Source organism: Quercus robur, chromosome 2 (genome assembly GCF_932294415.1).
Source record: "Quercus robur chromosome 2, dhQueRobu3.1, whole genome shotgun sequence".
Taxonomy (NCBI): Eukaryota; Viridiplantae; Streptophyta; class Magnoliopsida; order Fagales; family Fagaceae; genus Quercus; species Quercus robur.
In genome coordinates, this window is record NC_065535.1 from 77,855,108 (window position 1) to 77,879,164 (window position 24,057).

The window sequence follows — 24,057 nt, forward strand, 5'->3', positions numbered from 1 at the left end:
CAGATTTTTTTTTTAAACCCTATTCAATTTTTTGAAACGGTAAAATCTTGTTGCATACGATACAACATATGCAAACTTTTTGAAATCGTGTTTTCCAAACAGATTCTCAAATAAAATTATGAAATGGTGAAAATATGGCCCATGTTGCACGGTGTGTATAGGTTGTGTGCAAATATCGTTGTCCTCTTGAAAAGCCATTGCAATCATTGCTAGAGAGTGAATTGAATGGATTGAGTTAGGTTTAAGATATTTAAATATTCGAACTCTTCGGATTGATAAATCTCTAACCCAACTCAACTCATAAAAATTGAGTTAGGTTATCGGGGAAGGGTAATTTTGTTAGGCATAATAAAAAAAATTGGATTGTATTCAATTAATTAAATACACTATTCAATAAAATTATCACAATTTGCACAATGAATAAAGTTTCTCTCCAAACTAGAAGTTTCTCTCCAAACTAGTTTTGAGAGAAACCCTTCAAACTTATCATATATTTTTATATTGAGTGTGAAATTTGAAAATTTAACCGTTGAATTGCATGTTCTTATTATATCCTTCATGCTTGCAAAATTTCAAGAAGATCAATTGCTATGTCATCAAATAAATGTTAAAATTTCAAGTTTTTGTAATCTAAAATTGTGTATAAAAAATAAGTTCATTGATCACATAGTAAATAAAATCCGATTTGAACGAAATTTGATAGGCATGTTAAGAACATAAGGAACATGAAATTTAACGGTTAAATTTTCAAAATTCACTCTCGAAAAAGAGATATATGATAAGTTTGAAGGGTTTCTCTTCAAACTAATTTGGAGAGAAACTTTGTTCTCGCACAATTTGGCATAATATTTCAATTCCGTTAAAAATTTAAGTATAGAACATAATAAAATAAATCAGACAAATAAATTTAAACCAAGTCTTAAAATTCAAAAGAAATCAAACTAAGAAAGTTGGAATATAAATATTTTTTATAAACTATTAATAGCATGACTTGAGTCTAGTTAGTTGTATTGAGCATATTATCAACCCAAACTTTTAAAAAGAATTAGGACCCAACCAAACCCATCAACCTATGAAAAAACAACCAGATACCTCAGGTTGGATTAGGTCACGCTGGGTTATGTTTGTTAAGTTAGCGAGTTGAATGAACGTCCTTAAGTATTTCATTTGCCTTAAAAAGAAAAAGAAAATAATACTAATTATCTAGGCAATTAGTTTTAAATATAGCATTGCAATGTAGGCATATTTGAGAAAGTCCACCCTAATTTGAGTGCTCTCCTATTCCAACTTTTCTCCGGTTCCAACATTTCTTATTTTGTATGTCAATTGTTCGCGAAACTATAGCGTTGATTCCTTCTTTTTGTTAACCTATATCAATTCACATTTGTTTTAGTTTTTAGGACAGCTCTATCCATAGAGTTCTTAAAAATTTTATATATCCTCTTTAAAATGAACTTAAATCGTATTATCAAATCTTTAAATTATCAAAAAGGAAAATTTTAATTTAAAAGAATGTTACTCATAATAACGAATAAGAGTGAAATACCCATCAAAAAAAAAGAAAAAAAAGAATAAGAGTGAAATAAAACCAAATAAGATCAAATTTAACAAAGTGACCTTTTTGATTTTGTTAATCTATCATCAGCCATTTTTTTTGCCTGTGAGATTCAACGAGTTCATGGCAACTCTCTGCTGTGCAAATAACGAGGACTGCCAACATTAGTTATCTAAGGCAGAAACAGAAAGCACTAATAAATCCCATCCAAAACTCAAAACCCCAAGAAATTGAAGCAAAACGAGCTAATAGATTTGATGAAACAGGGATGCACTGTAATGAAATTCATTGAAACTTATCCAAGCCTGGATTAATTCAAGAACAATATTCCAACTCACCAAATTGAGGATACAACCACACAGGCCTTGCCAATAATACAGTTTCTTAAGCAAGGTACCGATACAGTTTCCTATCATTTTTATCCCTCTCTAAGAACTCCCGCTCAATAAGGGATTCGATTCGTTTTTTTATAACAACGGGGTTTGGCAAGAACCGTGACTGCAGCTGCTTTATGACCTCAGCAACAATGTTATTATGATCTAGCACCCGCCTTGACTTCATGATTCTCACAATTGCTGCCTCGATCTGAGGCTTCCTGTCTTCCTCCACTCTCTGCCGCGTTTCCTGATTTTCAGGTTCGGACTCCCGTTGTGCGGCCACTGTACTTATTCTTACCTTGTAAAGCTTGCTTGAGAATTTGTCATTGACGGAGAAAGCATCATCCTCAGCTATGTCCCTGCCAATAGGTTCCTTCCGCAAGACACTCTTCACCCTGGCACAGGCTAGAGACTGTAGGCATCTCTTCAAGTCTGAGGCAGGTATCTCTGTGGCTTGCTCAATTTCTTTATAGCTCAACCGGTCAGCATTGTTGAAAAGCATAAGTACACACATTTGGTAAGTGGAAACATTCAGCTCATGCTTCTGGCCCTTTCCAAAGATTGCTTTCAAATCAGCAGTACCCATGTTTGTTTGCCAAGAGAGCCTACGCCCAGTGTGGGTCCCAAGATAATAACTCCTAAACTTCTCACATACACCCAGTATTTCTGCTGGAAGGTTGCATGTAGCACTTGGTTGAGTTGGCCATGAACCTGTGGTGAGGACCTGGACAGTTAACGAGGGGCTGTCCCCTAACTCAGCACCAAGGCTTTCATGGAAGCCCTGCATTGTATCCTGAGAGGTCTTCATATCAGTGAACATACCTTCCAGTTTAGATGTAAATTGATATCCACATTCAGTTTTGAGCTTAACAATCAAACTTCTTTCTGCGTCATCAGAGACAGTTTTCCCTGCAAGAAGCCTCTTCGCCAAATGTTGTTTGTAATACTTCTCAAACACATCTTTCTCTTGAAGGTAACGGAAAAGCATCATAACCTTGTCCAGTACAACCTCCACGTCCTCCTCACTAACACCTTTCAATCCTTTACGGAGCTTGTCATCCACAAACAAAGAAATGAATTCTGGTGACCGTGCATTCAAATTTATGAAGTACTCAAATGAGGAGTTCAAAGCATTTTGGAATGTCTTGTCGTTGTTAAATGCCAAACTGATGATTTTGTCATATTTATCCTTTAAATCCAGGAGACGTTGCACAAAGTCTACAGGATCCTTCAACCTTTCTGGATCAGTAACTAGCTGCTTACCAGTATCCCGAATATATGAAGTCATGACATCCCTTACTATTAAGAGTCCACCATTGGCTACCCTACGGAACAAGTTATACTTCCTTCCCAAGTCGTCATATTTGTCATTCACAAGCATATTAACTAATCCTGAGTTCTCCATATGGACTAGTCTATGCATGTGATTTTCAATCATCTCCTTTTCAACCACATTTGTTATCTTTTCTAAACTTCTGGCATCCAAATAATGGGACACTCTCTCCATTTCTTCGTTGAGACGTCTCTCAGCCTTCTTTAGATAATCTCCGCAATCACAAGACTCAATGTATTGTTGAGACTCAAGACCGTAAAAATTAGCTGAAACTTCAAGAAAATGCTGCTCAAAGTCATCTTGGTATACAGACGAACCTAAATCCATTAGCATCTTTATAATACTCCTCATCAAACCCCTATTTATGACTTCACCATTCCTTTCTCTATGAACAAGCTCAAGAAGTGTGTCCTGAAGCCTAATTTGGGTTTTGCTGGAGTGGATAACAACATCTCTCCACAAATTCAACCCAAGCTCATGAACTGGGGTTTTTTGGGTGCTTGGGATGAAAGTTCTATCCATATACATCAATATATCTCGAATCATTTGCAATGCCTTGTTATGATCTAACCATTTTCTGTTCAGCTCTTCTAAAAATAACTCTCCCTGAGCAGCTTCAATCGATTTAGATATATCACTTAGATGAGAAGTCATAGTTGTCACAAGTCCAGAGTAGAGTTTCTCTCCAAATTTGTGCAGCACCATATTGTAAGCATTCCTGAATGTATTTGGAATCTTAAAAATCACAAAATAAAAAGTAATGTTTTGTGAAAAAATTATTATCAGCATCTCACACATTTGATAATATTCAATTCAATTGAAATTCAGTCACTTTACCACATTAAGAAAAAATGACTTGACAAAAAGAAAGGATGTGGGACAGATATATATTTAGTTATATGAAAAGCTTTGGAATGAAGCTACAACAATTAGCAGGACCTTGCCAAATGCCATAGGATTAACTCGAGCAAACCAAGTTATACTTATGATGAGGCAGGACAATACATTTCAACCAAGTTAAACCACACTAACAGATAGAATGGCAAATTCAGTAACAAGAAAAAAGAAAAGAGAGAAATGAATGGAAGGTAAGAAAACCAAAAAATAACAGCACAAACACAATGGATGGAATAAAAACGTCTAAGACTTTAACCTATTAATTTTATACAAGACTTCTATAACCAGTTAAGTCTATAGATAATGACAAATTTCAAATAAAACATAAAAATCATGTATATATAAAACTGGATTCTACAAACTATGAGAACACCTTTCAAAATCACGGGCAGTTAATTCTAGCAAGTCGGTTTGTGATGGAGTGAACAAATGAGGTGTCATATTTTCTCCATACTTGAAACATGAATTCAACCTCAGCATACATTTTTTGGTCCCCTGCAGTGATGCAGCATGGAATTACAAGCTTAATGATTTTAAGTTTCATCACCTTGAAGTTCCTAATTGAATGAGCTAAAGAATTTTCAAAAACCCATGTTAATTGCTAATGTCATAGTACAAAGTTACAAACACTAAGTGAAGCAACTCCTAAGCTAACCCTATTCTTGCATTCCTACTGGGCAGTAAAAGCATCTTGATAATCAAATATTTTTCTTGACAAGCATAAAAATGATAAATCCTTCCCAAAACCTATAGCTGTAGAATACATGAGTATCTCTGGGTTCATGTCTAGTATATGAAATTCGTAGGCTTGAGCTGGGGATAGCCCTCCAACCTGTGTATGTATTAGTCACAATTGGTTCAGATTTGCAGTTAATCCATAAACTTGAAAGTCAAAGTTGCAGATTTGACAGCAAATTCAACTATCAATATGAGAAGTTCGGTAAGCAGATTAGTCAACATAGACCAAAGGGATCTCACAACAACCGGCCAGTTAACTTCTCTCAGATGTCTGATTTGGCTACAGCCGCTTTGGCAATTCAAGATTAAGGGTACAAGTTGACTCCCTTCTCTTGGTACATGTAGCCTTACATCATAATTAAAAAACACCAACAGAAAAAAATAATAAGAATAATCTAATCAGGTTAGCACAAAAGCTCAGAAAAGGGGGGGGGGGGGGGGGGGGGGGGACAAAACGAAGGCATCAGGTAGGGAAAATGAAGGAATGAAGAGAAATGAAACTGAGAGATGTTGGGTCTTTGCAGCGTACACCAAAACAGAGGAAAATAAAGGCACTGAAATACCACTGTCACAGCATAAGGAACCATTCAAACGGTCTCAAAACAAATCTGATATATTATGGCAGTGCACAAACTACACAAATTACCTACTACCAAACTGATGTGGGATATCTTAAAGTGAAAACAATATGCTTCAAACAGGTTTAAGTAACGGATACAACAGACAGCGAGTCACATTTTCAGCATAATTTTCAATCAGTCTCAAAACAAATCTGATATCACATGGCAGTGCACAAACTACATAAATTTCCAACTACCAAACTGATGCAGGATATCTTAAAGCAAAAACAATATCCTTCAAACGGATTTGAGTTATGGATAAACCAGACAGTAAGTCACATTTCCAGCATAATTTTCAGTCGCTACATAATTTCCCACTACCAAACTTACACGGGATATCAAATATGCTTCAAATGGGTTTGACATTTTAGTTAAAATACAACAGACAGTGAATCACCTTTTCCTCATAATTTCCAATTCCTTAATAAATTTCCTACTACCAAAAACTAAAAACAATAAGCTTCATACGGGTTTGAGTTACCGGACAACAAGTCAAATTTTCTGCACAATTTTCAGTTATTTCCTAATCTTCCCACATACCTAATAACCAATTCCCATCATGCTCTCTTACAAACCTCAAATCTTTGAACATTCTTTCCTTTTTGACTGAACAATTATCAAATACAATTCAACTCTAAATATTAACATAATCATTTCTCTGATTCCAAACACAGGCAAACGATCAAAGCCCAAAAAACCCAATAAAGAAAAAGTAAAATAAAACAAGATTATAGTAAAGAAAACTGTAAAATTATACATATATAAGCAACCAAGAATTAAAGAGGAGGGGACAAATTGCGAAAACCTATAAAGCTCCTCGAAGCTGAGTCCGCTAGCATTGTGATTGTAAATCTCTTGAATCGCATGCTCCAGAATCTTCCAAGTTTTCTCTGCATATTTCGGATCCACCATGACCCGGTGCTTGAACGCCTCTATCTGAAAGTTCTTCTTCTTCTGACCGCTCATATTCGGGTCCGATTTGAAGCTCAGTTCAAGGTCTCAAAAACCCTAATCCAATACGAATCCGAATTATCCCTCAATTGAGAAGGGAATTGGCACGGGTCCTAAAAACCCTAGAGGTTTTGGGGTCGAATTTCGAAAGGCGAATAACAGAGCGAGAGTGGTTTCGATGAAAAAAATTACGGTTTTGTGAGAGAATTGGGAAATTAGGGTTTGGTTGTGAGAAAAGGGAGGAAGAACTGAAGGGAGTAGCAGAAAGAAATGTTGAAGACGAAGGAAGAAGAAAAACCTCGAAGGTTTTTAAATACTAGTCTACAACAGTCATGGATAAAGTCGTACAGTAAAATAAAATAAATTTCTTTTTCTTTTTTAAGTGCTTAACACTTAACAGTCGCAGAAAAAAAAAATAAAAAAAAAAGGAAACACTTTTGTGGGGGGTTTTTTTTTTTTTTAATAAATTGTAAATTTGATTAATTCTTTTCTTGTCTCAAAGTTTTCTTTTTAATTTCTTCTTGTCACAAACTAGTTTAATTTCATTGTATTTATATAAAAAAAATATAAATATGAATACAATCAATCAATCATATTGTTTCCTCCAAAAAAAAAAAAAAAAAAAATCAATCATATTGAATACTTCAAATACTTGATTTGTTCTAATTTGTAATGTATCTCTCAGAGTGTATGGACCTCACAAGTACATGAGGCCCATGTATTGTGAAAAGGCCGATCCATGGTAAGAGATAGTTGATGGAGCGGGTGGGAGATCAAAAGATGAAAATGTAAGGAAAGATGAAACAGGGTTTAAAAGGCACTACAATAAAACAATAGAATTCTTTTAAATGTGTGGATATAACATATTGTGAGGGAGATGTTGTAATGTAGACTCTATAAGATAATTTTTCCTATCCACACACACACATTCACCTCTCCCCTCTCAATATCCTTGAAAAAGTGATGGTCATTAATAAAAGTATTAGTTTAACATGGACATACTATGTGTTTATTTAGATAGCTTTTTTTTGCCAACTTATTTTATTATTTAACTTATTTTTACTATTATTCATAGCCTCACTTCACTTTTTGGTACTATTCATAAATCTCACTGTACTATTTCAGTTAACTTTTATTTTTATCTACAGTACTTTCAATAAAAAGTTTTCAGTTTTCGCAAAATAAGCGGATCCCAAACAGACCTTATGTGTTCTATAATATTAAAATTAGCTAAAGTTTTAGGGTAACTCCATTGTGGAGTCCCTAAAATTATTTTTAGTGTCTCATATTAGGAACCCATCTGTATCTAACATAGATGAATAAGAATTAAAAAGAATTTGACCCTATTGCAGGTAGTCTAGTCACCCTTCAAGAGAAATATCAAGAGAGAAAGATATGCGCATGGTGACAATTGGATTAGAAAAATGAATTTGTAGGACAGTAACTCCTATCTCATTAGTTCACATGACTCAAAATAATTGATTATCTAATTCAACACGTGCTTTAAGAATTAAAGTCATGTGTTTAATGTTTTACACGCGTTTAAATTCTAACTAACTCAATCTAATCTCAACTAATTAGCTAGATGCATGAGATTACAAGAATTTTATCTACATGCCTATAGCATAATGTGGGATTCTTAGCATTTCTCCTAGTAGTAAGATCTTTATTCGAGATGTTTGCATCCTATAAATCGTTGGAAATGTGATATATGGAGATTTAAAACTCTCACAATATTAAAAACTAGACACTCATATATATTAGTAACCTTTAAGAATTTTAAATTATTGCCAACCAATTTTTAAAATAGATGATAGGATTTTAGCAACTTCACAAATCCACTAAATATTGGAATTATTATAATAATCTAATACAATCTTTTCCAATCTTTTCCATGCAACATAATCTAGCAATAAATAGTTTCTCCTTCAATTTCAACAAACATGATCAAAACATTAAAACTTTGATAAGTGCATTCAGATTGCGAATAGGAGGAACCAATTCAACCCAACCCAATGTCTTGAGTTGGTATCATGTGGGTTGATGAGTTGGGTTAGATTTTTAAAATATTTTGAACTTCAAGTTAGGTCAAGTTTAGATTGAATTTTGTAGCTCGAGGAGGTTTGTAAAAGAATAATAATAACAATGTCCGGAAATTTTAAGCACTTTTGAGGGAAGAAATTTATATATATATATATATATATATATTGAAAATTTGTCATTATATTTAAAATAAATAAATAAATGGATGGGACCAAATCTTTTACCTTTTCTCCTATATAGTATTGTACTTTCTCTGTTTCATAAAATAAAATAAAATAGCCTTTTATATATTTTAAAAAATTTGATAACACAAATGATTGATACAGGAATTATGTATATTTTACATTTTTTTATTTATTATATACCAACTGATATAAGTGTTCTAATTCTTCTATTAAAATAAGACCTCTGTTGAAAGTTGACTTTTATTTTTTAAAGAAAAAAAAAAGTTTGATTTTATCAAATTAAAAAGAAAAAAAAAATGCAGTTTAACTGGAAACCGTTTTTGAAGGACAGTGGTAGTTATCTGATTAGAGGAGTCGGTGTATCATTATTAGACTTTTACTTCTTCTCAGTACACTCTCTCACTCAGTCTCTGAACCAGTGAAACCTCATTGATCGGTGTTTGTTAACATCACCAAAGGTAATGCTTTTTTTTTTTTTTTAATCAAAATTTTTGGCTCTTAAAACTCTAATCTTTTATTTATATTTTATTGAGTGCTCTCTCTCAGTCTCAGATGAAGAGAAATCGCTTTGAGATGGAAATATTGAAGCACCGGTTATTGGTGGATCCCAACTACGCAAACAACACGTGGAAGATTCTTGAGCATGCCATCATGGATATTTTGACCAATCACAAACTTGGCACCCTCTCTTTTGAAAACCTTTATAGGTATAAATATAATATCTTTTGCCCCCATTTTCTTTTTTTATTATTTATTCTTCTTTTGAATGTTTTAGTATAATTATAAGATTAATAAATTCTTTTTTTTATTGGGTTTTAATAGAAAATTACATTTTAAACTCTATAATTTAGTACGGGTACTTTAAAATATCCTAATAAATTCAACATTCAAGTTATAAAAAGTAATAAATTAAATCCGAAGCTATTCAAGTAGAACGACATTGTGTTTGATCTGTAATATAGCTATGTGAGTTGAGGGTTTAATTTGTTAATTTTTGATCCCTTAGGATTTAATGTGTTGCTTTTTCAAATTACAGGTTTAATGTGTCATTTTTGAAACTATAGGGTTTTATTTGTTACACACTTTAAGAATGAAAAATTTAGCATTTCTTTTATTAAGTTGGATGATTTGATTATTGTACTGTGTTTATCTTTCAAAATTGACACAGACAGATGATTTTTGATTGGGTCTATTTGCAGCTCAAGTTTGTGGGTTCTTTTGGTTATTGTGTTATGTATGTTAACATTTTGCTAAGTATGTTTCCATTTAGCTTTGATGATGTTTGTGGGTTTCAATTAGCTCAACTGAGGGGTTCAATCTCTGCCTACATAAAAAATCGATTGGTGTCTTAGTCTGATGATAAAGAGCTATTATTAGTAGTGAATGTCATATGTTGATACTCTCTTAAAAAAAAAAAAAAAAGCTTTGTCTAACGGTTTGAAGTGTGGTAGAGAGCATGGTGAAATTTGGTTTAGTTATTTGGAAGGAAAAGGAAATATTTTCAAATTGATGCAGAAAATTTGACTCACAGTCCATTTTATGGTTAACTTGAACCTGTTTGAAGCATATCATACTTACTTCAATACTCCATGCTAGATTGGTAGTAGGACATATATGTAGTTATCACATTGCTACATCACATCTGATTTTTGTTCGAGTCTGGTTGGGGCTAGTTAAGTTATCACACTGCTACATCACATTGCTTGGTTTAATGTTTGCATCTACATTTCTTGGCTCAACTCAACTAGGAATTAAGTTTATGAATTTTAAAGTCATTAAGCTTGTAACTCCATTCTAAATCAATGTGGGAGAGCAAATAACGGCTGTGAAGGTTGAATAAATGTTTGAAGTGCGAAGAAAGTATGACATTCTATTCTAATTGGTTGCTCCATCACAAACCAATGCAGAACATGATGTACTAGAATTAGCTTTTCGAAGGTGTTCTCATTGTATGCAGAATCCTTTGTTAAATTTATTTTGATGTTTTAGTGGAAACTGTCTTTATCTATGGACTTAACTGGATACAAGTCCTATATCAAAGTTAAGGGTTGGAGTGTTTGACGTTTCTATGTCATCCATTACCTTGGTGTTTATATTGTTGTTTTTGTCACTTTTATTTTCCTTTTCATTTTTTCCCTGTTATAATTTTTACAATGGATTATCCTCCCATTTAAATATGTTTCTCTGGGATCAGTATTGCATATTTTTTTCACATAAGAAAACTTTGTATTTTCTGATGTTTAAATACATTCAGGCATGCTTATGAAATGGTGCTGCACAATTTTGGAGAGAAACTCTATTCCGGACTTGTGATTACTATGACTTCTCATCTAAGCGGAATATCTAAATTGATTGAAGATGCTCAGGAAGAGTTATTTTTGGAAGAGCTGAACCAGAGATGGGCAGATCATAACAAGGCTTTGCAAATGATCCTAAATATATTGATGTACATGGAGATAGCTTTCATCCCACGCACCCACAAAACCCCAATTCTTGAGCTTGGGTTCAATTTGTGGAGAGATATTGTTATGCCCCGCACTAGGCTTCGGGATACACTTCTTGAGCTTGTTTATAGAGAAAGGAATGGTGAAGTTATAAATAGGGAATTAATGAGGAATATCATAAAAATGCTAAAAGATTTAGGTTCTTCAGTTTACGACGAAGACTTTGAGCAGCCTTTTCTTGAAGTTTCAGCTGATTTTTACAGTCTCAAGTCTCAACAGTTCATTGAGTCTTGTGATTGCAGGGATTATTTAAAGGCTGAGAGATGTCTGAATGAAGACATCGAAAGAGTGTCCCATTATTTGGATCCCAAAAGTTTAGACAAGATAGCTAAGCTGGTCGAAAAGGAGATGATTGAAAGTCACATGCACAAACTATTCCAGATAGAGAACATGGCCTTACTTGATATGATTGTAAATGACAAATATGAGGACTTGGGCATGCAGTATAACTTGTTCCGCAGGGTACCTGCTGGACTTTCAATAGTAAGGGATGTATTGAATTTATACATTTGGGATACTGGTAAGCAGCTAGTTGCTGATCTAGAAAGGTTGAAGGATCCTGTCAACTTTGTGCAATGTCTACTGGATTTGAAGGATAAATTTGACAAAATCATCAGTTTGGCATTTAACAATGACAATACATTCCAGAATGCTTTGAATTCCTCTTTTGAGTACTGTTGGAGCATTTTAATATTAAATAATTAAAATGAGTAAATGTTATAACATAAATGTAAAGATGTGGGAGTGAATATGGAAGATGAAGAGTTGTGAAAAATGTTTAATCCCACATTGAAAAGGAGAGAGACTATTTTATTCTTTTTAATTGTGGTGATTAATGGGCTAACATGAATTGTCTCAGATATTGGGCTAGATACGTGCGCAAGGGGAGGTGAAGAGTGGAGGTATTTGGGCCTATTCATTCTTCAGAAACTCCTTATCTCACCATTAATTGTGTAACTCCAGCCCATCAAATTAATATCCAACAATTAATCTTATAACACCCACTACATCAGAATAATTGGACCTAATTAATCAGAATAAATTGGGTAGTAATTTCGTAAGGCCCATTGAGCCTATAAATAGACTCATTCAGACCCAATCCATGTTACTGTAATGCTTGAACACTTTGTGCAGAGGTTGTTCTAGCCATACGACACTTGTTGGGCTCTTGTATCCTGGGGGAGACAAGTCAGATAAGGTCTGCACCGGTTACAAGAGTTAGCCAACCAAGGGCTTGAATCTCCTTAAAGAGAGCGAGTGCCGCGCCTCAGTCCAAACAGTGTTGTGTATTTCCACTTTGTGCAGAGGTTGTTCTAGCCATACGACACTTGTTGGGCTCTTGTATCCTGGGGGAGACAAGTCAGATAAGGTCTGCACCGGTTACAAGAGTTAGCCAACCAAGGGCTTGAATCTCCTTAAAGAGAGCGAGTGCCGCGCCTCAGTCCAAACAGTGTTGTGTATTTCCTTTCTTTATATTAATAATATTCAGAAGTACTATTCAGTTTCTCTTTGTGTATTATTTCCATTATTATTGTGTTTGCACCAACAAGTACTTCATTAATTTGAAGCCTTCGTCCCCGGAATTCATTTCTTTGTTTGTGGATGACAAGCTCCGTAAAGGACTGAAAGGTTTAAGTGAGGATGGTGTGGAGGTTTTACTAGACAAGGTCATGATGCTTTTCCGTTACCTTCAAAAGAAAGATATGTTTGAGATGTATTACAGTCTACATTTGGCGAATAGGCTTAGTTCAGGGAAAACTATTTCTGTTGATGATGAAAGAAGTTTGATTGACAAGCTCAAAACAGAATGTAGATGTCAATTTACATCTAAACTGGAAGGTATGTTAATTGATATGAAGACCTCTCAGGATACAAGCGTTAGTGGTGAGGACTGAGGACTGTGAACCTAAAGTCAAGCGAGCTAGATCTTAATTACATTGTTGTTGAGGTCACAAACGGTTCTTGCCAAATCCTGTTTATATAAGAAAACAAATTGACTATCTCATTTTGGGATAAAAATGATAGGATGTTGAATTGGAATATTGTTCTTGAATTACTACTTGCTTGAAGTAGTTTAATTTCTATGAGCATATCAAAAAAAGAAAAAGAAAATTATCAGACTTGCAAGAAGTGAGAAAAAGAAAAGTTTAAAAGTGAATGAAAAATTATAAACTTGGTATATTAGACTTGCATATTAATTTTATAACCCGATTAGGTTTGTAAAAGAATAATAATAACAATGACCGAGAATTTTGCACACTTTTCAGGGAAGAAATGAACTATATATATTGAAAAATTGACAATAACTTAAAAAATATAAGTAATTAACCTTCATGGATGGATCCAAATCTTTTACCTACTCTCCTGTGTAGCATTGTACTTTCTCTGTTTCATAAAATAAAATTGCCCTTTTGATTAATTTTGTTGTTGTTGATAATACTGATATTCTAGACCGAGTCAATCAATTTAAGTGGTCATATTCTCATTAAAAAAAAAAAAAGTGGGCAAAACTAAATTGTCTAGCGAAAATATTGATTAATCAAAGCTAATAGTCTATCAAAATTCCCACTTATTTTTTTGAGAGAACCAAACAAACACAGGAGAGAGAGGGACTTTCAACATTTAGTTATCAATAGGTGGCAAATTTTTTTTGTAAATGTTCTTCATCGTTCCACTCCCTCTTTAGTAAATTCAAAACAATTTGATCATACAATACCATAACACAACTTCAACCTTTGTGAAGCTTTGCAAGTCTTCCTTTCTTCATCTTTACACTCCCTATTTTGTAAATTGTTTTTTGAGAGGACCCTCTTTAGTAAATTCAAAACCAAATTTTGGTTTTTAACTTATCGGTTGGGATTTTATTTTTGTCACAAATATGTAAACTTTTCGGCTCATAATATTGCCCATTGGGCTGCTAGCCATAATTGGGATGGGCCCAACAATACTTATTCTCTTCATTATTAGGTTTTCTACTTTTTTTCTCCCCCGAGTTTATAGATGGTATAAGGGCCCCTCTCTTCTTGTGTGTGTATATATAAACACTAGTAATTTAGATAGAATTTTTTTATTATTCAATGAAATAAAATTAGAATATTGAAAGTTTGATTTTATCAATTGAAAAAAGAAAAGCAAAAAAGAAAGCTAGTTATCATTCATGTGGAAAAAGGGCGTAAAATTTACATAATTTTGTTTAAAAAATCCAAATTAGTTTGTGTATAATTGTGTAAATTTGTTTATTATCATAGCGATATAAATTTAAATTGACACTATTCTTTTTTTTTTTTTTTTTTTTGAAAGACACCAGAGATGGACCTACAGTAGGGCAGAGGGAGGCCATGCCCCCCCCCCCCCCCCCCCCCCAAAAAAAAAAAAAAAAAAAAAACTAGTATATACATATAAGCTGAAAATTTAAATTTCGGCCATAATACCCCCCAATTAAAAAAAAAAACCGGTATACAAAAAATTAAGATTTTCCCTTAAATATATATATATATATATATATATATTTATATTTGGCTTTTCTTCTCTAAAATATTTAGATATTGACCTAGAAAAATAAATAAAATTCATGCCCCAACTACAAAATAAAAAAATAAATATGGACTAAACAAAAATCACGCACAAAAAAATAAATTCCAGAAAACCTAAATTACAAGTCCTAAATTTCTACTTCATTCTTCCTCCACTCAACCTCAACGCCTCCAATTCTCAAAAAAAAAAAAAAAAAAAAAACAAAAACAAAAAAAGGAAAAAAAAAAAGAAAAGAAAAAACCGCAACACCTCCATCATTGCCATCTGCTATTGCTGCAGTGTTGTTCCTTATATCATATCCGATCTATGGTTGTTGGCTTACTGCTGGTTGCTGCTGGCTGCTGCTATTCCTTAGATCCTCGATCTACATCTGCTGGTGTTCACACTCACACACGAGTTGAATTGGCTAAGGTATGGTGAATTTGAAAAATTTCTCTCCTCTCTCAAGTTTATATTTGTGTTTTATTTCCTCTACTCTTTGCGTTTTTAGGGACTGGTGTGAGTTGTGACCATAGTTTGTGTTGTGTTTAACTGTTTGTGACTTTTTTTTGTTTTGGTTTTATACTTTTATTACTTTATCTATAAAGGCTTAACTTTGTCTGAGCTTGTGAGTACTACAAAACTTTGTCTAAGTTGGCTAGTAATAAATGCATAACTTTATTACTTTATGTGAATACTGTGTCTGAACTTGAGAGCAAAGTCTTTGGTACTGAGTCATTAAACTTTGTCTTTGACTCTTTGTCACTTTGTGTGGTGTGGGCCATGTGGCCAATATATTATATATATGAACTTGTGTTTGTCTCTTGTGATTTTATTTAATTCTTTGTGTGGTTGTGATTTAAGTCTTTGTGTGGCTAATAGTCAATAATTAGATAGCATTAAATAACTATTTAAATCATGACTTTAGCAAACATTTTAGCGAGTAGGAACATTGGTGTCATGTTGTGGGCGTTGTTGTGTAATTGTTTTCCATTCTTTTAGATTTTTTTTTGAGAAGTCAATTTTTTTAGTTGGTGAATCTAACACATGATTAACAATTTAACATTAATATTGTTTAAAAAATACTTATTTTGTATTTTATACTTTGTTGATATTTTTCTAATATGAAATGTTTAAGAAATACTTATTTTGTATGCAATATTTTGTTGAATATGAAATAGATGTTAGTTATTATTTTCATTTTTTTTTTCTTTGGTTTTAAGCTTTGGCCTCCCCTTAGGTTGGAATCCTGGTTCTGTCCTTGAAATACACTATTTATTTTTCATTTAGTTGTTTATTATTTCTTTACATATCTGAAGGTGTAAATTTACACTAACTTTATTTAATAAAGAGGGTAGATGGAAGTTGATATTATTTATTTTGCATTTAGTTGATCACTTAAGGATGAATAAAGAGGATGAATGGTAGTTATTATGGGTGAAGAAAGAGAAACAATTAATAAAAATCAAGCCTTGTTATTATAGTAATTTTTGGCCTTCTTTCTCACAGCAAACACTCTCTCACTCACTCTCTCTGAAAAAGAGATTTTCATTGATCGGTCTTTTGTTAACATCATCAAAGGTAATGCTTTTTTAATGATTTTTTGTTTTTGTTTTGTTTTTCTGAATTCTATTTCATTCAGTTTTTGTTAACTTTTCGGCTCTAAATTTAAACCCTTTATTTTACTTTATTGAGTGTTTTCATCTGTCTCTCAGATGAAGAAAAATGGCTTTGAGATGAAGTATTGAAGCAATAGTTATTGAGGGATCCTAACCACGCAAAAGACACTTGGAATATTCTTGAGCATGCCATCAACGATATTTTGACCATCAAAAGTTTGGAGCTGTCTCTTTTGAAGACCTTTATAGATATTATTTTTATTGCCCCATTTACTTTTTTATTATTTATTCTTCTTTTGCATGGTGAGGATTTGTGTGTGCACGCGCGTATGTGCGCATGTAAGCAAGAAAGAGATTTGATTACATTGTTACAAAGTCCTCGTAAGTAAAAGTAAGATAGAGAATGGAATAATGAAATCAATACTTACAAGTTGCTTGTGTGACTTATTGTCAAACATTAACTTCAGTTTAATTTAGTTTTTAAGGACTTCTTTAGATTAGATTATATTTGTCAATTTGGGTAGATTAAATTGAAAGTTTCACTATTAAATTAGGGAAATTTTAATTTTACCCCATAAATTTTTAAAATTTTTATATTGGCACTCTTAAATTTGCATAGTGTATGGAATAAAAAGACCCCTTTGCCCTTATCCATTAATGAGGTGACCATTAAATGCCACATTAGCTCAAAATGTTTTAGTTTTGAATACAATCAACTGAATCTTCTTGGAATTATGGTTTTTGGAGTTACCATCTAATTGAACTTCAATAAAATTTTCGATAGTATTTCAACAATCTTCATCATATGATTTTTGAAATCCTTCTCAATCAATTTAGTCTTCTTCATTTTTGACCAAACAAACCTTGCCCCAAACATGGGTTGGCTATTATAAACTTCAAATTAAATTAATTATTCAGAAGCCCGCATGTATTGACTGACTGGAGTCAATCTATGCAAAAGAGACCCATGCAATTATGGTTGTCAAAATCCCGATCTGGATCCTACGATCTTCTGATTTTATGATCCCACCTGCCCAAAATGATCTGGATCTTTCAAGGGTCTTTGTGATCGTTCAGGATCAGTAGGATCGTACAATTTTGACGATTCCAAACGACCTTGGTTTCTTGTAACCTTCTTTAACTTGAAAGAAGACTCAGTTGGACCTAAATGAAAAATGAAATCTCAATAGACCAAATTTTTCCACTCTAATGTAGAAAGAGTGTCAGTTGGACCTAAATAAAAAAAAATCCTAATAGAGTGTCACGTTTGAGGTTTTTGGCCTCTTTAAATGATGCTTACAAATAGATGTAGTGATGTATGGTAATTATATCAATGAATGTATAATTTATGTGATTATTTAACATACCAATGTGTAATTTTTGTTTTTTTCTCAAATAATGTAGGATCTTACGATTTACGATCCGATCCTATGATCTACAATCCCATCTACCTCCCACGATCCTACGTAGGATCTCGATTTTGACAACTTTGCACGCAATAGAAAATTAGCTGCTTTGACAGTAACATGAATTTTTTTTTTCTTGAATAAAGATTAAGATTAATAGAAACAGGATCTTGAGTTGAAGTCAATAAGAGGAGCTAACCCATGATTTGGTCCTCATTGCATTTTCATGGGTGGTTCCCCTTCCTTGACAAGTCTCCTGTAATAAATTTTTTTAAGTGTTTGTGGGTTGTGGAGGGCAAGGGTTGGGGTTCAAGTCTTCAAGAGGAAGCTTTACACACATATACACTTAGATTATGCTTAAGTAGAATTTCTGCTTTGTATCCCAAAAAAAAAAAAAAAAAATCTAAACTGAAAAGGACCGACTTTCACTTTTAGCTGCAAGTAGCAACTGAAGTTTTTGCTATATCAGAGCACTAGTTGATCTCTTCCTCCGTTACTTTAATCAGGTAATACTCTCTAACCCTTTTTTTCTTTATAATTGGACTGTTTGATTTTCCATCTTGCATTTCTTAGCTTGCTTCTTGACTTTTTGGTTTCTGGGTTCTATATATACACTTGTGGAAGGTGATATTTTTGGTTTATGATATGGATTTGTGTTTTCTAGGGGCCAAATTTGCTAAATAGCACAATTGGAACTCAAGTTTGTCAAACTTGAATTCAAAAAATGCGTTACGTAACTAAATAACTTTGTCAAGTGCTTTTTACCTAAAATTTTGATAAAATTGTGCTATTTCGCAAATTAGGCTGTGTTTCTAAAAGATTTACATGTTTAATTTTTGGTCTTTTTATAATTTTTAGGATTTCTTGGAAAACCCATGTGGGTATATTGTTAATTCAAGCTAGAGAAGAGCATAGGCTTTGCTTGTTGCTTTTATTATTATGCAGAACCTATGAATAATAGGAAAAGCCACAAGGGTTTTGTCTATCCTGAATAACTCATTCAGTTTTTGTTAACATTGCCTCCAAAACTCCAATCCATGAGTGAGTGCTCAGATGAAGAAGTCATTTGTGCACAGGCCCATTGTGGATTCGAACTACGCAAAGGAGACTTGGAAGATTCTAGAGCATGCAATCCAGGATATTTTGAGCAATCAAAATTTTAGAAACCACACTTTTGAACAACTTTATAGGTATTGCCCCCCTTTGCTTTACATATAATTTCACAGTTTATACTACTCTGCTATTGTTTATTTTTCTTTTCAATGTTTAAATTTAAGATTGATTCATTTCTTTTTTGGGGGTTTAAAAGAGAAGAGTGCATTTTAAACCCTGTAATTTAGTGAGAGTACTTTCAAAAGTACTAATAAATTTAACATTGAAGTTTTAGAAAGTAACAAATTGTGTTCGTAAAAAGGAGAGATGGTTGGCATCTCCCTTGACAGGGACGGGAACGGCTTTCGAGCTTACTTGTTACCTACACATCCAGTTAAGGCTTCCCACCCTTTGGGGTGGATCTATAACCCAATTTTTACCATCGCACACTCTTGGTGCGATGGTCACTTCACAAGTATAAGTGCTTGTGGAGTGTGGGGGGACAAGGGCCAAGGTTTAAGTCTCTAGGACGGAGTTTTCACACACATATACACTTAGATTAGGCTAGAGTAGAATTTCTATCTTGTATCAAAATTTTTTCCCACTAATAAATCCAGAAAACTTGAGTCATGAAAATTTTTTGCATTTGTGATTTTTATTTATCATGTAGGGTTTCATGTACCCTTAATATTGAATTGATAGTTGAATTATGGTTAAATTCGCAACATTGACTTTCTAGTTCATGGATTGACTGCAAATCTTCACCAATTGCAGCCAATTCATGGGTTGGAGGGCAATTACCCTGTCCATCCTTAAAATTCTGTATCCTGCACATAAACTTGGAACTGGTTATGTAGTCCTGACCTTTAGGTTTTGCGAAGGATTGATCATTTTTGTGGTGACTTGTCAAGAGAAATCTTTGACTATTAAGGTGCTTTGAATGCCCAGTAGGAACGCAAGAATATGATTTAAAGCATAGAAGTTTCTTGGTTTAATGTTTGCACTATAAAGTTAGTAGAGGACACTCTTAGCTCACTCAACTAGGAATTAAGGTGACGAATTTCAAACAATGGCTGATGAGGTTGAATTAATGCTTTAAGCGTGGAGAAAATATGACATTTTAATTAGTTTCTCAATGACAAACTAACCAAGAACATGATGTGATAGAATTAGCTTCCCATGATTATGGAAGGTGAACACCATATGTAGAATCCAATGTTAAATTTATCATGTTTTTGATGTCTTGGTGGAAATTTGGTCTTTATCTATAGAATTAACTGGATACAAGAGTCCAATATCAAAGTCAAAGGTTGGAGTTTTGGGCGTTTCTATGTCATCAATTGCCTTGGTATTTATATTGTTGATTTTGGCAATCTTGTTTTCCTAACTTTTTTTTTTCCTTGTTATAATTTTTACCATGGATTGTCTCATATTGAAGTTACCAAATTTTCTGTTCATTTTGTTATCCTAGTTATTTAACTTCAATAAAATGTATCCTCCCATTTAAATATGTTTCTCTAGGTTTAGAAGTGGCAATTCTTCAAATGGTTTTTTGTCAAATTGTTAGCAACTCATGGATTGATTTATCTACTTATTCTATTTTTATGTATCTTCATTGATGTCTCAAGATTCTCGTTCCATCAGCTCTTTATCTATATTGTTCTTTGAAGCTCGTCATTTTGTGCCATGAAGCATAATATCACAAAAGGACTTATAACTTGGTTTGATAGAGTCAATCCTATGGCATTTTTTGCAAGGTCTTGCTAGTTGTGGCAACATTAAGAGTTCTCTTATAAGTGTGCATTTGTTTAAGCTTTTAGAAGCTGAAACGCGCTTTTTGAGACCAAAAATATTTTATGTGTGTTTGGTAATGGTTTTAAAAGTTGCTTTCTCCAAAAAGTTGCGTTTTGAAATGTGAAAGATGAGCACTTTATGTGTGGACAGCTCTCAGCTACTTTTGCAAAAGCCAAAGTGCTTTTAATAAATATTATTGTTGGATCTGTAGTTCAATTACCAAATTGCCCACATATTTTATTGAAAACCCAATTTTACCCTTTGATAAATCAAAGGATAACACCATCTCTGTAGCTCATGCTAGAAATCTCATCTCTCTGCTTTGCTACAGAATAGCAATCCTCTTCGTGCTGCTACAGGTAAAAGACTTCTTCTTCTTCTTTTTCTTCTTCTTCTCCTCTCTATATTTAAAAAAAAAAAAAAAAAATTATTGATGTCTTATATATCTGATCTGAGAAAAACATTTTGAAGGTAGAGTTTTTAATCAACAAAACACCAAGCAACATTGATCTACTACCAAAAACCACTAGGTACCACTAGAGATTTTGAAATATTTGTTGAAAAATTTTCAAATCTGTGTGTGCTTTATTTGTTCTTGCTATTTACATGATCTATTTGTTCTCTTTTGGGTACTGAAAAAATTTGTGGGTACATACTTTGTATTTTTTTTTCTTTCTTTTGTGGGTAAATGCTCTGTTATAGGTCTGAATTGTTTAATTCTCAACTAGGTTGATTAAGTATGTTTAGTCTGCATTTCAATTCCTATAAAAAGAGAATGTTTTGGGGGTGTGTTTTTGTCTTGTGTATCAAATTTGTGAATCTGCTATTTCTTGTTATGATAAGGTTTGTAAAATGTTGGAAGCCTTTTCAGCACAATTTTAACTTTTGGATTATAAAAGGATTTGTTAAGTTCTTTTCACATTTATCTTTTTCCAATTTCCAATTATTCTTTCTTTCTTGAGACTTTCCAAAGTATTTGTAGGGGCGGTTTTTGGGGCCCAGGCCCAGCAAATAAGTGGATCTGGCCCAAAAGTCCCTAGACAATGAATTTGTAGAGAGCGGGTTACAGAACTAGGGCTGGACGAAGTGAACGTCAATTAGATGTATACCATGCAACAGACTGAACGTGAGAATATTCCATTTAAGTTCACAGGACATCGGTCCGAGGAGACGTATAAGTGCTCCTCATGCTCTGGTTACAGACTACAGAATTCTTTCACCTCCCTCTCTCTCTTTTTCCTCAATTCTCTGATCCCCTCTTCATGGGGGTTTCCTTCTCTTATATAGCACCCTTAAATTGATAAGGACCTTACACTTGTTAACCATCTGGACTTTCACTTGAGTGCCTGTCCCATTAGACATCCACCTTATTTTTCTGTGAGTTGCACTGGCCAAGATAACACTATTCACCTGTCTTCTCTACATTAATGCGGTTGGAAAAGTAGCTTCCTTGCATTTAATGCGGCAGCTGTGGTTGCCTCCTGGACGTCTAACATTTTCCTTTTGCTTGGGATGGTTCCTCACTGTGTGCAGGGTGTACGTTGGACTCCCATTTGGGGTATCCGAGGAGGCACTCCTCCTCGGACGCCCCTTAAATAAGTCCGGCCCAACAGGATTGGGTTGGAAATCTTCTGGCCCCGTTTTCCCTTCTTGTCATGGCTAGACTCCGCGCCGGGCCCAAGGCCCACTGTTGACTTGTAAATTTTACCCCTACAGTATTCATTAAGTTTCTTGTTGATTGATAATGAAATTTATTTTATTTGGAGCTTAATTTATTTTAATAATTAAATTGGTTATAATATAATTGTACACAAGCTATTTACATTTCCGTAGTGATTGTACGGGTTTATGTTTCCACTCTTTATTATTGATTTTTGGAATAAATCTCATGCTATGGTGGGTTGGTGCTTCTGGAGTAATTGTGTTAATTGTTCAGTGTTTGATTCATTGTCATGGTTTGTAAAATGCTTGTCCTCTGTGGCAGAAGAGTTTATTATTATGAATTCTATTTTTTGCATTTCTTATGATAGCTTAACTCTATAGATGGATAAAAACACCACTTCCAACTCCAAAGCAAAAAAAGCAAGAGCATTATGGGGAAATCCAAGTTAGACAACTACTTTTTGTAACCTTTGTGTGGAAGAGATTGAAGCCAGGAATAGAACAATCTTTGTTGCCTTTAGTCCCAAAGGTTGGAGCAATTTGGTGATCAAATTTTGTGATGAGACCGGTCTAAACTATGATAAGGATCAATTAAAAAGTAGGTGGGATGCATTAAAAACAGATTGGAGAGTGTGGGAAAAATTGAAGGGTCTTGGCACAGGTTTAGGTTGGGATGCAGTGAAGGGAACGATTGATGCTAGTGATGATTGGTGGGACATGAAGTTGAAGGTGAGTTGAGTATTTTATTAATATGTAGTTGGTTGGAGATAGTTATGTATATTATTGTAATATGAGTGAAATGTCAATTACATTTTGTAGGAAGTACCCAAAACTTCAAAATTTCGACATAAAGGTCTGCAGAATCTACAACAACTTGATAAAATGTTCAGGGATGTTACAGCAACTGGAGTAGAACTCAAGATCTTTAACAGACCCTGATATGGTGGTTTTTCATGATTCCATTGCTAATTCCATTTGGGGGATAATAATTAGTAGTTGTCTTCTTCTTTTTTTAAATTTTAATTTTTTTATATTATAATATCATGTAGTATAATTTTTTTACATTTTTATGTAGTACAATTTAAACTTGGACTATTGGTATGTATTTTATCATCTTTTTACATTTTCATTTTGTGCTTCATGATGATGAAAATTATTTAGATTTAATTAATATTGAAAAGAAGCCAATAATGGTAATAACAAATAATTATGACACTAAAAAGAACTAAACACAAACATTATTAAAATAATACCAATAATATATATTTATTATTATTATTATTAATTAGTTTTTTTTGAGTAAGTATATGAAGTAGTTGATTTAAGTATGAAATAAACTCCCTTATATATACATTGTCATTTTTCGTAATTTACCTCTCAAGCTGCCACTTTATAAGTGCTAGCCAAACATTCAACTTTTTCAAAAAGCATTTTTTGACATCTTTTACCCAATGTTATTAATACTGTTTCGGATCCCTTTTCGGTTTGCCCATTGGAATGGAATCTTTCGGTACCGGCTTATTTCGATGTACCATTTCAGGGCATTTCAGAGTTACCGCTATTTTATAATATAAAAAAAATATATTATTAATAAAAAAAACCCCATATAAATTATTAAGGGTTTTAAAGAAGTTATAAATACATATTTCAACTAATATGTGATCTTTAAGCCCAAATAATAATAATAATAAGTATCAGTTCAATCATTTATAAAATATAATAAGAGTAATAATATGAAGAAAAAAAAAAAAACCTAGATGTTAATATT

The 24,057-nt window shown here is 33.3% G+C and overlaps 1 protein-coding gene, 2 non-coding genes and 1 pseudogene across 4 annotated transcripts; 2 read left to right on the plus strand and 2 right to left on the minus strand.

Annotated features, from left to right (window-relative positions):
- Positions 1-1,824: 1,824 nt before the first annotated feature.
- Positions 1,825-6,801, minus strand: LOC126715143 (cullin-3A-like). 2 transcript variants are annotated; one of them, XM_050415596.1, is made up of 2 exons: positions 6,326-6,801; positions 1,825-3,983 (listed from the first exon to the last, which is right to left on the minus strand). In XM_050415596.1, the coding sequence occupies exons 1-2, from the start codon at positions 6,484-6,486 to the stop codon at positions 1,940-1,942; spliced, it is 2,205 nt and encodes a 734-aa protein (XP_050271553.1). In that variant the 5' UTR covers positions 6,487-6,801; the 3' UTR covers positions 1,825-1,939. The 2 variants fall into 2 exon arrangements, with proteins under 2 accessions (XP_050271553.1, XP_050271554.1); XM_050415597.1 differs by having other exon boundaries at positions 1,825-4,000; positions 6,326-6,463.
- Positions 5,087-5,189, minus strand: LOC126716244 (small nucleolar RNA snoR109). The gene has a single exon (XR_007652057.1). It is a non-coding gene; the product is annotated as a small nucleolar RNA snoR109 (small nucleolar RNA).
- A 4,216-nt stretch (positions 6,802-11,017) lies between the features above and the next one.
- Positions 11,018-24,057, plus strand: part of LOC126703746 (cullin-3A-like) — a 32,530-nt pseudogene continuing 19,490 nt past the window's right edge.
- On the plus strand, positions 19,142-19,273 carry LOC126716231 (U6atac minor spliceosomal RNA). Its single transcript, XR_007652045.1, has one exon. It is a non-coding gene; the product is annotated as a U6atac minor spliceosomal RNA (small nuclear RNA).